Source organism: Hemiscyllium ocellatum, chromosome 37 (genome assembly GCF_020745735.1).
Source record: "Hemiscyllium ocellatum isolate sHemOce1 chromosome 37, sHemOce1.pat.X.cur, whole genome shotgun sequence".
NCBI lineage: Eukaryota > Metazoa > Chordata > Chondrichthyes > Orectolobiformes > Hemiscylliidae > Hemiscyllium > Hemiscyllium ocellatum.
Genome location: NC_083437.1, coordinates 17457181 through 17471491, shown reverse-complemented (window position 1 = coordinate 17471491; position 14311 = coordinate 17457181). Strand labels below are relative to the sequence as shown.

Genomic DNA, 14311 nt, shown 5'->3' with positions numbered 1-14311 from the left:
AAATGGATTCCAGACACAAAAGGCACAGTCTTTTTGCTACAGACCCCATTCAATCGGTCACTGAACAACTCAATCAAGGGGCAAAATGCCGTCCTTGAACTAAATTGCCTGCCTTGTATAACAAGTAAAATTTGGAGGCGAATGAAGTGTCTCTAATTTGCAGAATATTGCCAACCCAGATAATCAGCTGATATTCTTGTGCTTGGTTTCTAAATTGTGCAAATGGAACAAAAGTTCTCAGTGGAGGAAAATGCCGGTAGTTCCAGTATCGCAGCACGTTTCAGGGGAGGGGAACAAGGTGGAAGAGAAACAGACAGAGACGGAGAGTGTGTGTGAGAGAGAGAGAGAGAGACAGAGACAGAGATGGAGAGAAAGAGAGAAAAGAAAGAACAGAAAAAGTAGATAATCATTCTGGGTATATGTACATCCAGAATGATCTGTACTAACAAAAGCAACTGCACAAAATATAATTTTCCAACTCTCTAAACCCTTTACCCTACTTCCTAGTACAGCTCTCCAATTGACAATCTCCACTCATGGGATTTGCTGTTGACCTCCTCCTCCTCCGAGCTCTTCCCAGTTAAAACAACAGGCCTGCCGTGGACATAATTTAAAAAGCTGCTTAGTCTAAAGGAGGGATGATGAATGGATGACTAAAATTGGTCGTTTGTAATTTATCCTGCATTCTTCCTTCCTTTTGTTATTTCCCCCTCATCAAAAGAACAGCTTGCACGTACACTGCTCAAAAGACCAATGCAGTTCACAGAACTTTACAGCCAATGGCGACTCCTGCAGCGTCCTCACCTGTCAGCCTGGGGGAAATTGCAGCAGCCAAATTGAATACAAGAAGCTGGGATAATTCCAAACGAACAGCCCACAGCCTCAGCTTTAAACAGGGCTGGCTGTCAAACATACATGGGCCAGCACAGTCACTATTAATGGATTAGCGTTGTGCAATCATGGTTTTTTTTCCCCCAAACACCCATCTAAAAGTCAAGACAGTAAACTGGGAAAATGTGCTAATGGGTAAAAAACACCTGAAAACCAGTAGGGGATGTTTAAAGAGACATTTGGCACAATACAAAAACAGCTTATACCCCGGAGTGGAAAAGCTCAACTTCAAGGGAGAAACAGCCACAGACAACTGAAGAGATAAGGAACAGCATAAATCTAAATGAAAGGACTTATAAAAATGCAAAAAATAGCACAAATCCTGCCGAATGGGAAAGATGCAAAGACAAGCAATGGCCCACAAAGCAGCTTACATGAACCTCAAAACAAAATTGTGAAAGGAATCTTGCTAAGCACATCAAAAGCAATAAGAAATTTTCTAGCTAATAAAAGGGAAAGCAGGTGGTCAGGAGCAATGTTGGCTCAATAAAAACCGAAAGTGGAAATATTGTCAATGATCACGGGGAAACGGCAGACAGGTTGATTAATTACTTTGCCTCAGTATTTACAGGAGAAAAGGAAAATAGCTTGCCAGAAGTCCCAAAGAAGCTTACAGTAGATTGAGAATGGGGTCTGAATAAAATTACCAGAAGTAAAATGGCAGTAACAGGAAACCAATGGAATTTAAAAGTGACAAATCCCGAGAATCTGACGGTTTCCATCAGGGGCTATTAAAGGAAGTAGGACAACACATTGTAGACACCCTAATGATAATCTCGCAGGGCTCCCTAGATACAGGAGTCATCACTCTGGATTGGAAAATTGCATGTCACTCCACTTTTTAAACAAGCGCAAAAGATGAAACACAGGGAATTACAAACAGTAGGTCTACCATCTGTGATGGGGATATTGTTAGATTCGGTAATCAAGGGTGGGGTACACCTTGAAAATTCAGTTAATCAGGGACATGCCAGCATGGATTCATGTCAGATGACTCATACCTGACAAACCTCACTGAATTTTTTGAAGAGGTGACAAAGGTAGTGTACAGGGGAATGTCAGTGAGTGTTGTTGATATGGAATTCCAGAAGGCATTTAGTAAAGACCCACATAAGAGACTTAAAGATTATTGACATGGCTGGAAAACCGGTGGAGTGGCAAGTGACAGAAAATAGGGATAATGTGTCTGGCTGTGTGACAGAGTGGGGATTACAATCAAAGAAGATTGGGTTTAAATAACTGACATTAATTATCTTTTGTTTATCTTTACTGAAGTTATGGTGTGAATAAAATATGTTATTTTTTGCTTAAATTATAAATGTGGGCTGTCAGGTATCTGTTATTCTTCAAGTCTGAGCAATTGAACCATTTAGAGGATCATCAAATGTTTTAATTTTGCTGTGTTGCAAATCCAGTGTTGGTGAGTCTTGGTTTGCAATCCATACCATCACAGCGTAGACCTGGAGGACTGTCCACATATCGTTCCACTATTAACATTGATTATATGCGACCGGCTGGTGATTGTATGAGCTTACACAAAGCCCATTTGGCACAAGAACAGTCACCACAGTTTCTGACCTTGTTGAGGGTGCGGTCGCCAACACTCTTCGCCAGTTGCTGAATCTCCGCCATCTGATCCACGACCCGCTTCTGCTCATTAAGCTTCTCAGCTAGTGTCTCCAGCTCAGTCAGGGCAAGCTGCAAGGACAGCCGGTCAGCATGGCCTTTCGGTGTATTCTTCAGCATGTCCTGGGACCGGCAGCATGGGCAGTCAGAATTACAGGAGGCAAGAATAGAACCCATTAGCATCCAAAAGTTAGAAGGCAGATGAATGATTCAGCTACATCTCTTCAGCAGAACCTGGGAGGGTAATTAACCGGAGAAATCCCATCAAGAATCAATACTGATCAAACGTTTATGCTCTTGCACTCTCCAAGGGAAGGTGAAGGCCAAGTGGTATTATCGCTGGACTGTTAATCCAGAAACACAGTAATGTCCTGTTCAAACCCCGCAGCTACACATAGTGGAACTTGAAATTCAGTTATTAAAAAAATCTGGAATTTTGAGTTTAATCTATTGTCATTGTTGGGAAAATCCATCTGGTTCACGAATGCTCTTTGGGGGAAGGAAACTGCCTTCCAGACCCACAGCAATGTGGGTGACTCTTAGCGGCCCTCTGGGATGGGCATTAAGGGGAAAATGGGCAATGAGGCCTAACCAGTGGTGTCCTCATCCCAAATGAATTTTTTTTTAAAAACCCAGCTTTGTAAGGGTCATCCACAGGAAATAATGGCCAAAGAAGTTATTTTAGCCACAGAATCAGTAAGAGATTAATTGCAAATTACATTTCATTTTCCTGTAAAAGGTATAAATTCTTTCTGGGTATCCTAAAGCATATATATAAAAACCTAAACGTGGTGGGCCTCCTGTACGTTGAATCTCATTCTGCCCATATCCAAAGATCACCACTCATAGCACATCACTGGGCAATGGCGTTAAACCTAAAACATTGTTTCTCACCCTCCAATCTTCCCCATTTCATGCCAACCTTGGACAGTTCTGACTGTCAGAAGCAAGAAGTCCAATTTCTCCCACTCACAATCCCCACTGACACCCCAAACCTCCAGCCATTGCGGGTTCAAACTAACTCAGTGCAGACCAGGGATTCAGCCTCACACCCGCGGAACAGGACTGTGAAGACCATGAATTTACACATTTAAACAGGACAGATTTTGACACCATTTTAACCTGATTGATGAGAACGAAGTAGTGATTAGTCACAGTCAGGTTTAATTTGTCCTCACCTGAAGTAATAGAATAAACTGTGGGAATCGTTGGATTGGCTTCACCATCAACCCATAGAGTGTTATCCGGTCAGAGTTAGAGGCTTGTTTCCGCTGTCAAAGATCAGACACACAGTCAGTCAGTCGTTTGCCACTTCCATTAACTATACCATTTGCCAATTGTGTTCCTGTTGGAACTTCTGCACTTCCAAAGGCTGTACTGTATATTAGCACTGGAAGAAAACATTGTAACAGCAACATTATGCTAGACGTTCAAAATTCCGAGGGCCAAAGTCACAATCCCTGCCCAAAAGCCAACTCTCCAAAATAGAGGTCAAAGGAAATGTAATTCTATTTTCCAACTGCAGGTTGTTATGGCGATAGGAAAGGGAAATAAAACTGAAGAACAATTGCTTGATTGAACAGTTTATTTTAGGACAGCCACTTTCATTTTCAGATACAGAAAGGACCAGCAGTCAGGACAACTACCTGACTGAAGCACCATTGGATCTCGGACTGTCTCAGTTTTGACAGCTTATCTGAAGACAGCCACAATACAACTAATTGCTTCTGAAAAGAATGCAATTGGAGTAGCTGAATTAGATGTTGCATTCTTTAGAAGATTAATACAGGACATGAAATGTTTAACGACTTGGCATTAACTCATTTAAATGAGCAACGAAACACTTGCATTTTCCAAACTGGCTGCTTTCTGTTGCAATGAGGCACAAAAGATGGGATTTGCCGCCCCCTAGTGGAATCAATCCCAAGGATTCCTCACCGAGAATATTCAAAATCCCACATTTGAACACTTCAAACGAAGCCTCACACTCTCTTTATAACTACAATTGGGGACATTTAATTTTTTTTCTTTTTTTTAAAAAAAGAAAGAGTCACAACTATTTCCCCTTCCTAAACAAAAGCAAATTGAAAGAAATTCTGCTTGTTTGTATCTGGTGTGGCACTGAGCCAGTGAACAGCAGGTTTGATGGACCATCTGTGATGAGGAAGCTGAACCCAGCCAAGTTTTAGCAAGAAGAGGTCCAACAGTTGGCTTCAATGGCCTTGAGACTAAATGGTGAGATGCTAATGTTAAGTTGGCTGAATTGTTTAGGTGGAGGATAAACAGAGGGGAATTTTAATCAAGTATCTTGAGCATTTATAAATAAGGAGAAAGTGAAGTCTGCAGATGCTGGAGATGAGATCTGAAAATGTGTTGCTGGAAAAGCGTAGCAGGTCAGGCAGCATCCAAGGAACAGGAGAATCGACGTTTCAGGGCATAAGCCCTTCTTCAGGAAGGGCTTATGCCCTGAAAAGTTGAATCTCCTGTTCCCTGGATGCTGCCTGACCTGCTGCTCTTTTCCAGCAACACATTTTCAGCATTTATAAATAAGGGCCTGTGCATTATCAGCTTCAGAAATTGTATTTGCTCCCAAATTAGATATGTTTACTTCGTAATGTTTGGTTAAGATATAGTGCTCCTTTAAGGGGTTGTGAATTTGTGAATTCAGTTAATGGTCTGTTTATTTCTGCATGAGAAGTTATAAACTGGACCCCTCCTCATTAACCTGGGCACAATGTCTTATTGACAGATACAAGCAGTGATGGTTGGGGGGAGGCCATTCAGCCCCACTGCCTGTCCCATTACCGTGGCTATATTTGAGCCCAGGTACACCAGGGGAGGAAGGCGGCAACTTCCATGGCATTGGTTAAAGTTTCTACTACCAGTGGGTACTTAGGGGCTGGAGTCAATTAGCAGCTTTGATAGCATTATTCAGAAATGGTAAGTGTTTTTTTTTAGATTAGACTTACAGTGTGGAAACAGGCCCTTCGGCCCAACAAGTCCACACCGACCCGCCGAAGCGAAACCCACCCATACCCCTACATTACCCCTTACCTAACACTACGGGCAATTTTAGCATGGCCAATTCACCTGACCCGCACATCTTTGGACTGTGGGAGGAAACCGGAGCACCCGGAGGAAACCCACGCAGACACGGGGAGAACGTGCAAACTCCACACAGTCAGTCGCCTGAGTCGGGAATTGAACCCGGGTCTTCAGGCGCTGTGAGGCAGCAGTGCTAACCACTGTGCCACCGTGCCGCCCACGTGTTCTTTATAGTCTTCAGTTTTTGTTAGTGCCTCTTGGCTGTTCTTTACTTAAATTTGTCAATTTAATGATCCATTTATTCATTACAGAATCATAGAGATGTACAGCACTGAAACAGACTCTTCGGTCCAACTCCTCCATGCCGACCAGATCTTCCAACCTAATCTAATCCCATTTGCCAGCTTGGCCCACAACCCTCTAAACCCTTCATAATCATACATCCATCCAGATGGCTTTTAAATGTTGCAATTGTACTAACCTCCACTACTTCCTTTGGCAGCTCATTCCATACACACACCACCCTGTGTGAAAAAGTTGCCCCTCAGGTCACTTTTATACCTTTCCTCTCTCACCCTAAACCTACGCCCTCTAGATCTGGACTTACCTACCAGGGAAAAAAACCTTGTCAAATTATCCTATCAAGGCCTTCATGATTTTATAAACCTCTGTAAAGTCACCCTCAGCCTCGGACGCTCCATGGAAAACAGCCCCGGCCTCTCCCTGCAGCTCAAATCCTACAACCCTCACAATGTCCTCGTAAATCTTTTCTGAATTCTTTCAAGCTTCACAACATTCTTCCGATAGGAGGGAGATCAGAATTGCACACAATATTCTGAAATGTCCTGTACAGCCACAACATGACCTCCCAACTCCTGTACACAATGTTCTGACCAATAAAGGAAAGCATACCAAATGCCTTCTTCACTATCCTATCTCCTGAGACTCCACTTTCAAGGAGCTATGAACCTGCACTCCAAGGTCTCTTTGTTCAGTAACACTCCCTAGGACCTTATCATTAAGTATATAAGTCCTGCTCTAATTTGCCTTTCCAAAATGCAGCACCTCACATTTATCAAAATTAAACTCCATCTGCCACTTCTCAGCCCATTGGCCCATCTGGTCCTGATCCTGCTGTAATCTGAGATAATCTTCTTCACTGTCCACTACACCTCCAATTTTGGTGTCATCTGCAAACTTACTAACTGTACCTCTTATGCTCGCATCCAAATCATTTATGTAAATGACAAAAAGTAGTGGACCCAGCACCGATCCTTGTGGCACTCCACTGGTCACAGGGCCTCCAGTCTGAAAGACAAGCCTCCACCACCACCCTGTCTTCTACCTTCAAGCCAATTCTGTATCCAAATGGCTAGTTCTCCCTGTAATCCATGAGATCTAATCTTGCTAAACAGTTTCCCATGAGGAACCTTGTCGAACACCTTACTGAAATTCATATAGATCACGGCCAACGCTCTGCCCTCATCAATCCTCTTCGTTACTTCTTCAAAAACTCAATTAGGTTTGTGAGACATGATCTTCCATGTTGACTATCCCTAATCAATCCTCGTTTTTCCAAATGCATGTAAATCCTGTCCCTCAGGATTCCCTCCAACAATTTGCCCACCACCAACGTCAGGCTCAGAGGTCTATAGTTCCCCGGCTTATCCTTACCACCTTTCTTAAACACTGGCACCATTTCAGCCAACCTCCAGTCTTCCGGCCCTCACCTGTGACTATCAATGATACAAATATGTCAGCAAGAGGCGTAGCAATCATATACCCTCTGTGGGGAAACCTGATCAGTTCCTGGCAATTTATTTACTTTTAGGTCTTCCAAGACATCCAGTATCACCTCCTCTGTAATATGGACATTTTTCAAGATGTCACCATCTATTTCTCTACATTCTATATCTTCTATGTCCTATTCCACAGTAAATACTGATGCCAAATACTCGTTTAGTATCTCCCCATCTTCTGTGGCTTCACACAAACGTCGCCTTGCTGACATTTGAGGGGCCTTATTCTCACCATAGCTACCCCTTTGTCCATAATATATTTATAAAGTTCTTTTGGATTGTCCTTTCCCCGATTTGCCAAAGCTATTTCATGTACCCTTTTTGCCCTCCAGATTTCCCTTTTAAGTATAGTCCTACTGTCTTTATACTCTAATGATTCACTTGATCTCTGCTGTCTATACTTGAACATATGCTTCCTTCTTTAGTTTGACCAAACCCACAATTTCTCTAACCACCAGCATTCCCTACATCCACCAGCTTTGCCTTTTACCTGAACAGGATTATATTGTCTCTGGACTCTTGTGATAGGGGTGGCACGATGACTCAGTGATTAGCACTACTGCCTCACAGCACTAGGGTCCCAGGTTCGATTCTAGCCTCGGGTGACTGTCTGTGTGGAGTTTGCACATTCTCCCAGTGTCTGTGTGGGTTTCTTCCGGATGCTCCCCACGGACACCTCAGTCACCTGCCCTGTCTTATTTCCTAAGAGTAGGTCAAGTTTTGCATCTTCTCTTGTCGGTACATTCACGTACTGAATCAGAAAATTGTCTTCTACAACTTAACATATTCCTCTCCATCTAAACCCTTAATCCAGTGGCAGTCCCAGTCAAATGTTTGGAAAGTTAAGAACCCCTACCATAATCACTATTATTCTTACAGATAACTCTTATAAATTTACAATTTTGTTTCTCAATTTCCCACTGATTATTCGGGGGTCTATAATACAATCCCAACAAGGTGATCATCCCTTTCCTATTTCTCAGTTCCACCCAAATAATCTCCCTGGATGTATTCCCAGGAATATCCTAAGTACAGCCATAATACTATCCCTTACCAAAAATGCTACTCACCCCTTCTCTCTTGCCTTCCTTACTAACCATGCCCTGGGTTCATCTGCCTTCACTGTCAGGCCTCTAGCATTAAAATTAAACTGCATTTATTTATCAGTCCTACCTTGTTCTTTGCTTTGTTCTTGCCTGCCCTGACTGTTTGACTCACTTCTTTTCCTAACTTTACCAGTCTCAGACTGATATTTTATTCATTTCTTTGATACAGTTCAAAAGATAATTTTAAAAGGGAGCTATAGTTTCATGGCAGTCTAGTCATTCTGATTCCTCACCACTGTAGCTCAGGTTCCATTCCTGGTCAAGGAAGCATACCCTTCAGAAACAGGTAAACCTGCCATTTTAACTGTCAAATCTCATCTGAAGGTACAGTTTAATCATTGTAAGTTATAATCAATTGATTTGTTTGGGATCAAATGAAATAGGTGGCATGAGATTCAATGCAAGATTAATCAATCTGATAGAATAACATGGCACATCTGAGAGTAGTCACATTGTATCCATGTATGAGTATACATACATGACCTTACAGACATTAGAAAGGATAGAATCCCTAATGTGGAAGTAGGCCACTTGGCCCATTGAGTCTCTGAAGACTATCCCACCCAAACCCATTCCCCTGCCTTATCTCTGTAACCTTGTATTTCCCATAGCTAATCCACTTAATTTACACATCCCTGGACACAATGGGCAACTTAGCATGGCCAATCCACCTAACCTGCATGTCTTCTGACCGAGGGGGGAAACCGATGCAGGAATGGGGAGAACGTGCTAACTTCCCGCAGACAGTCGCTTGAGGGTGGAAGTGAACCCAGGTCCTTGCCGCTGAGAGGCAGCGGTGCTAACCACTGAGCCACCGCGCTGCCCCCAATCATTGCATTTCTCTGTTAAAATGAAAACAATACAGAAAGGGAACAGAGATATGAAATGCAGCGTTCGGTGGATTGATCTAGAATGTCAAGAAAAGGATGCGTCTGCACAGTTTGATAGCACACCATCCACCCCTGATCCATTTAACAGGAATTCGGAGAGAAGAGAGATCATAAACAACTAGCCTCAGTTCACACGCAAGGTCAGTATCAGAAGACCCCTTTGAGTATCTTTGTAAGGCTCCCAAGAAATGTTTTTATTAAAATAAGAGAAAATAATAGGCTACTTTTCATGTGTTTTCACATTTTCAAATAATTATTATACTCATGAGTTGAAACTTCGAGAAGTAAGGAAACCAAAACTCCTTGCGAATTAGCTGAAAAGTACATGGACAGAACGATCAACTGCAGGGCAAGCAGCTCACCTTTTCAGTTCAACTCACCTTCAGGAATTCCAGAAAGGCTGGTTTAGTCAGGCAGGCCTTCTTAATGAGGGCCATAGCATTGGTGAAGTTATTCACATAGTCACTGTATACATCAAGCACCATCGATTTTGAGAACTGCAAGCAAGCAAGAGAAAAGTATAAATTCCACAGCGTTACACTGCAGGTTAGGCTGGTGATTTGTAGTCACAAAGATGCACAGCAGGGAAACAGACCCTTCGGTCCAACTCACTCATGTCAACCAGATATTCTGAATTAATCTAGTCCCTTATCTCTCTAAATCTTTCCTATTTATATACCATCCAGATGCCTTTCAAATGTTGCAATTGTACCAGCCTTCCTCTGGCAACTCATTCCGTACACGCATCACCCTCTGTGTGAAAAAGCAGGCCCCTTTTAAATCTTTCCCCTCTCATCTTAGACCTATGCTCTCTAGTTTTAGACTCCCACATCCCAAGGAAAAGGCATTGGCTATTCACCATATCCATGCCTCTGATAATTTTATAAACCTCTATCAGATCACCCCTCAGCCTTCGATGCTCCAGGGAAAGTAGCTGCAGTCAAGATGAATCAAATACAGTCCTCATGCTGCTGTGAACCAAACCTTCAATATTACTAGGAACACCCAAGTGGCGCTTTGAGAAAGCACTGAACTCTCTCACCACAGCCAATCCAGCTCACTCTCGCCCTGGGGAGCACACTGAGCTCACAAGAGACTCAACAGATTACAAAGATGCATGTTCTCACTCACCGAAGCCACAAAGAGATCTCCAATTTTCTCGGAGGTATCCCACTCAGCTACCCGGGAAGACAGGGCAATCTGAAACATAGAGTGGCACTGCAGAACCTCTTTCAGACGATAGAAGACCACCCGTAACTTCCTCGCACTCAACAACTTTGGTTCTGCTTCCAGCAATGGCTTCTTATATTCCTGGGAGAGAAAGAAAATATGGAAGCAAAGAGGGAATGCTCGGAAACGTTCAAGAAATCCTTTTGGTTAGGGCAATACAGATTCATTGGGGATTGTTTGAGAGTCTGGTTATGTAATGGTAAGTTTGAGATAATTACATTCTGGTGGTTTGAGAAGTTTGGAGAGTTTGGAGAAGATTTGTAGCTCAGGTTGAGGAACTTATATCCAGACGTTTATAGAATTATTCATTCAAGCAATGAGGGTGCCACCAGCAAGACCAAGATTTATGGCCATCCCTAATTGCTATGGAGGTGATGATAAGCTATCTTCTTGCACTTTTGCAAGTGCAAGTTATGCAGGTACACTCAGAGTTGCATGATTCCTTAATATACAATGGTACAGTGACAGAATATTAGGCCCAACCTGTCCCTGCCTGAGTTACTGCACAAGGCCTTTTGCTACAATTATCTTCATAAAGTCTGTGACTGAATAAAATCATGCTGCCCCATTGTGGTCTTTATCCTTTAACAACATGGAATTTAAGCACAGCATGAGAGAATACCAAAATCATACCTGTAATATCCGCTTTAAAGATTCAACATAACTCCGCTCACTCTGCACAATGGAGCTCAAAATATGCCTTCGCACAATCTGTAAGGAAAGGTGGACATATTTCACAAAATCAATTTAAAGTCAGTGAAAAATCTTCCAAGAATCGCAAGTGTCACGCCACAATCGCCACACAAACAAGTTATGAATGATAAGTAGGAACTATGATGGAGGGATAGTGTAGCTAGTGGCAACACCATAGAGGAGGGGAAAGTGAGGACTGCAGATACTGGAGGTCAGAGTCGAGAGTGTGGTGCTGATGAAGGACCAAAACCTCGTTTCTCCTGCTCCTCAGATGCTGCCCGATCGCCAACAGCATAAAGCCAAGAAAAAAGGTAGAGAAGGAAACAGAGCCGCAGCTTGCGTGACATCAGTCAGAGAAATCTATTGGAATTTATTGCATTTTAATGTGCTTAAAAAAATTGTATGGTCAGCCAGTGTCAGCATAGTATAGAAAGAGGGAAATTGTGATTGACAAATTATTAAATTGTTTTGCCTTTACGAATGTGCAGAAGAGTAGGTGATGGGGAAATTAGTAGATGCAATCCATCAAGATCCAAACGGCATTTGATAAGGTGCTACACAAAAGCATGATAGACAAGATTAGGGTTCAGGGAGCCAGGGGTAATATATCAGAATAGAAAAAGGACTGTTTAAAGGACATGAAGCAAAGAGTAGGCATGAGTGGGGCATTTTCAAGTTGGCAGGTATGACGAGGGGAACGCTGGAAGAATCAGCTCTGAGGCCTCAGCAACGTATAAATCGAAATTGACGACTTAAGACAAGCGGAGAGAGTAATAAATCTAAGTTTCCTGAGAGTATAAACTGGGTGGAAATGCAGTAGAGACAACCCTGGTAATTACAGACCAGTGAGTCTCACTTTAGTTGTTGGTAAAGTGTTGGAAAAGGTTACAAGAGATAGGATTTATAACCATCTAGAAAAGAATAATCTGATCAGAGACAGAGACAGTCAACATGGTTTTGTGAAGGGTAGGCCATGCCCAACGAATCTTACTGAGTTTTATGACAAAGTGACCAAACAGGTAGATGAGAGTAAACCAGTTGATGTGGTGTATATGGATTTCAGCAAGGCATTCGATAAGGTTCCCCACAGTAGGCTATTATACAAAATGTGGATGAATGGGATTGTGGGAGACATAGCAGTTTGGGTCAGTAATTGGCTTGCTGAAAGAAAACAGAGGTTGTAGTTGATAGAACATGTTCATCTTGGTGTCCAGTTACTAGTGGCGTATCGCAAGGGTCGGTGTTGGGTCCACTGCTGTTCGTCATTTTTATAATTGATCTGGATGAGAAGGGTGGGTTAGTAAATTTGCAGACGACACCAAGGTCGGTGGAGTTGTGGATAGTGACGAAGGATGCAGTAGGTTGCAGAGAGACATAGATAGGATGCAAAGCTGGGCTGAGAGGTGGCAAATGGAGTTTAATGTGGACAAGTGTGAGGTGATACACTTTGGCCGGAGTAATCGGAATGCAAAGAACTGGGCTAATGGTAAGATTCTTGGGAGTGCAGATGAGCAGAGAGATCTTGGTGTCCATGTGCACAGATCCCTGAAAGTTGCCACCAGGTTGACAGGGTTGTTAAGAAGGCATAGAGTGTTTTGGCCTTTATTAATAGAGGGATTGAGTTCCAGAACCAGGAGGCTAGGCTGCAGCTGTACAAAGTTCTGGTACTGCCACACTTGGAGTATTATATACAGTTCCGGTCACCGCATTATAAGAAGGATGTGGAAGTTTTGGAAAGGGTGCAGAGGAGATTTACTAGGATGTTGCCTGATATGGAAGGAATGTCTTACGAGGAAAGGCTGAGGGCCTTGAAGCTGTTCTCGTTAGAGAGAAGAAGGTTGAGAGGTGACTGAATAGAGACATATAAGATAATCAGAGGGTTAAATTGGGCGGACAGGGAGAGCCTTTTTCCAAGTATGGGGACGGCAAACACGAGGGGACACAACTTTAAAGTGAGGGGAGATAGGTATAAGACAGATGTCAGAGGTAGTTTCTTTACTCAGAGAGTAGTAAGGGTATGGAATGCTTTGCCTGCATCGGTAGTAGATTCGCCAAGTTTAAGTACAGTTAAGTCGTCATTGGACAGGCAAATGGTCGTACATGGAAAAGTGTAGGTGGGACGAGCTTCAGATTAGGATGACAGGGCGACGCAACATCGAGGGCCGAAGGGCATGTACTGCACTGTAATGTTCTATGTAAGCTGACAGGAGGACCTGGAGGTGGAAAGAGATAGACAGATTCAATGCTTGGACAACAAGGTGTCAGATGGAGTATAATGCAGGGAAGTAGAAGGTTATTAAATTGGGTCTAAAGAACGGCAGAATGTTCCTTCAGGAGGAGGTGAAATCTGGAAGAGTTGATGTTCAGAGAAGCTTGGGTATGCTCTTACAAAGAACAAAGAAAGTAGGTACAGATACAGAGCAAGTGAGGGAAATTTCATATTGATCTTCACGGTGAAAGGATTGGAATACTAGAAAAAAGAAATGCTGCTACAATTGTATAGGACTCATGTGAAACTCTGCAGTTTTGGTCTTCACATTTAACAGAGGATATACTTGCAGGTGAGGCAAGACAGGCAAAGTTTCGTAGGATTGGTCTCTGGGCTAAGGAGGTTGTCCTGTCATGACATGCTTAGTAAATTGCGTCTATATCCTCTCGAGTTTAGAGATATGAGAGCTGATCTCATTTAAACATTCAAGATTCCGAGGAGGTTTAATGAAGCAGATAGTGAGAAGTGGTGGCTGGAGAATTTAACCTAAGGTCACAGTCTCTAGATAAGAGGCAATTGTTTTGGATTAAAAGGAGAAATTTCTTCACTCAAAAGGGTTGTGCAAGTTTGGAATCCTACCTCAGTGGGTTTTGGATGCTGCTTTACTGGATACATTGAAGGCTGGAACAGACTAGAATTTAGTCTCTCAGGACATCATGGATTAAGGAAAGCAGGTGGGAAAGTGAAGCCATAGATCAGCCAAGATCATACTGAGTGGCAGAGATAGCTTGATAGGCTGTGTGGTCAATGCCTGCTCCAATT

General features: G+C 42.8%; 1 protein-coding gene across 6 annotated transcripts in view; it reads right to left on the bottom strand.

The window, feature by feature from the left end:
* Nucleotides 1-14311, bottom strand: part of LOC132833601 (rho guanine nucleotide exchange factor 10-like protein) — a 205766-nt gene that overhangs the window by 66824 nt on the left and 124631 nt on the right. For all 6 annotated transcript variants that reach the window (XM_060851979.1, XM_060851980.1, XM_060851981.1 and 3 more), the window contains 5 exons: nucleotides 11221-11298; nucleotides 10489-10668; nucleotides 9738-9854; nucleotides 3696-3788; nucleotides 2470-2640 (listed from right to left, as the gene is read on the bottom strand). In XM_060851979.1, the coding sequence (XP_060707962.1) occupies nucleotides 2470-2640; nucleotides 3696-3788; nucleotides 9738-9854; nucleotides 10489-10668; nucleotides 11221-11298 (639 nt within the window). The remainder of the gene's footprint in view (nucleotides 1-2469; nucleotides 2641-3695; nucleotides 3789-9737; nucleotides 9855-10488; nucleotides 10669-11220; nucleotides 11299-14311) is intronic.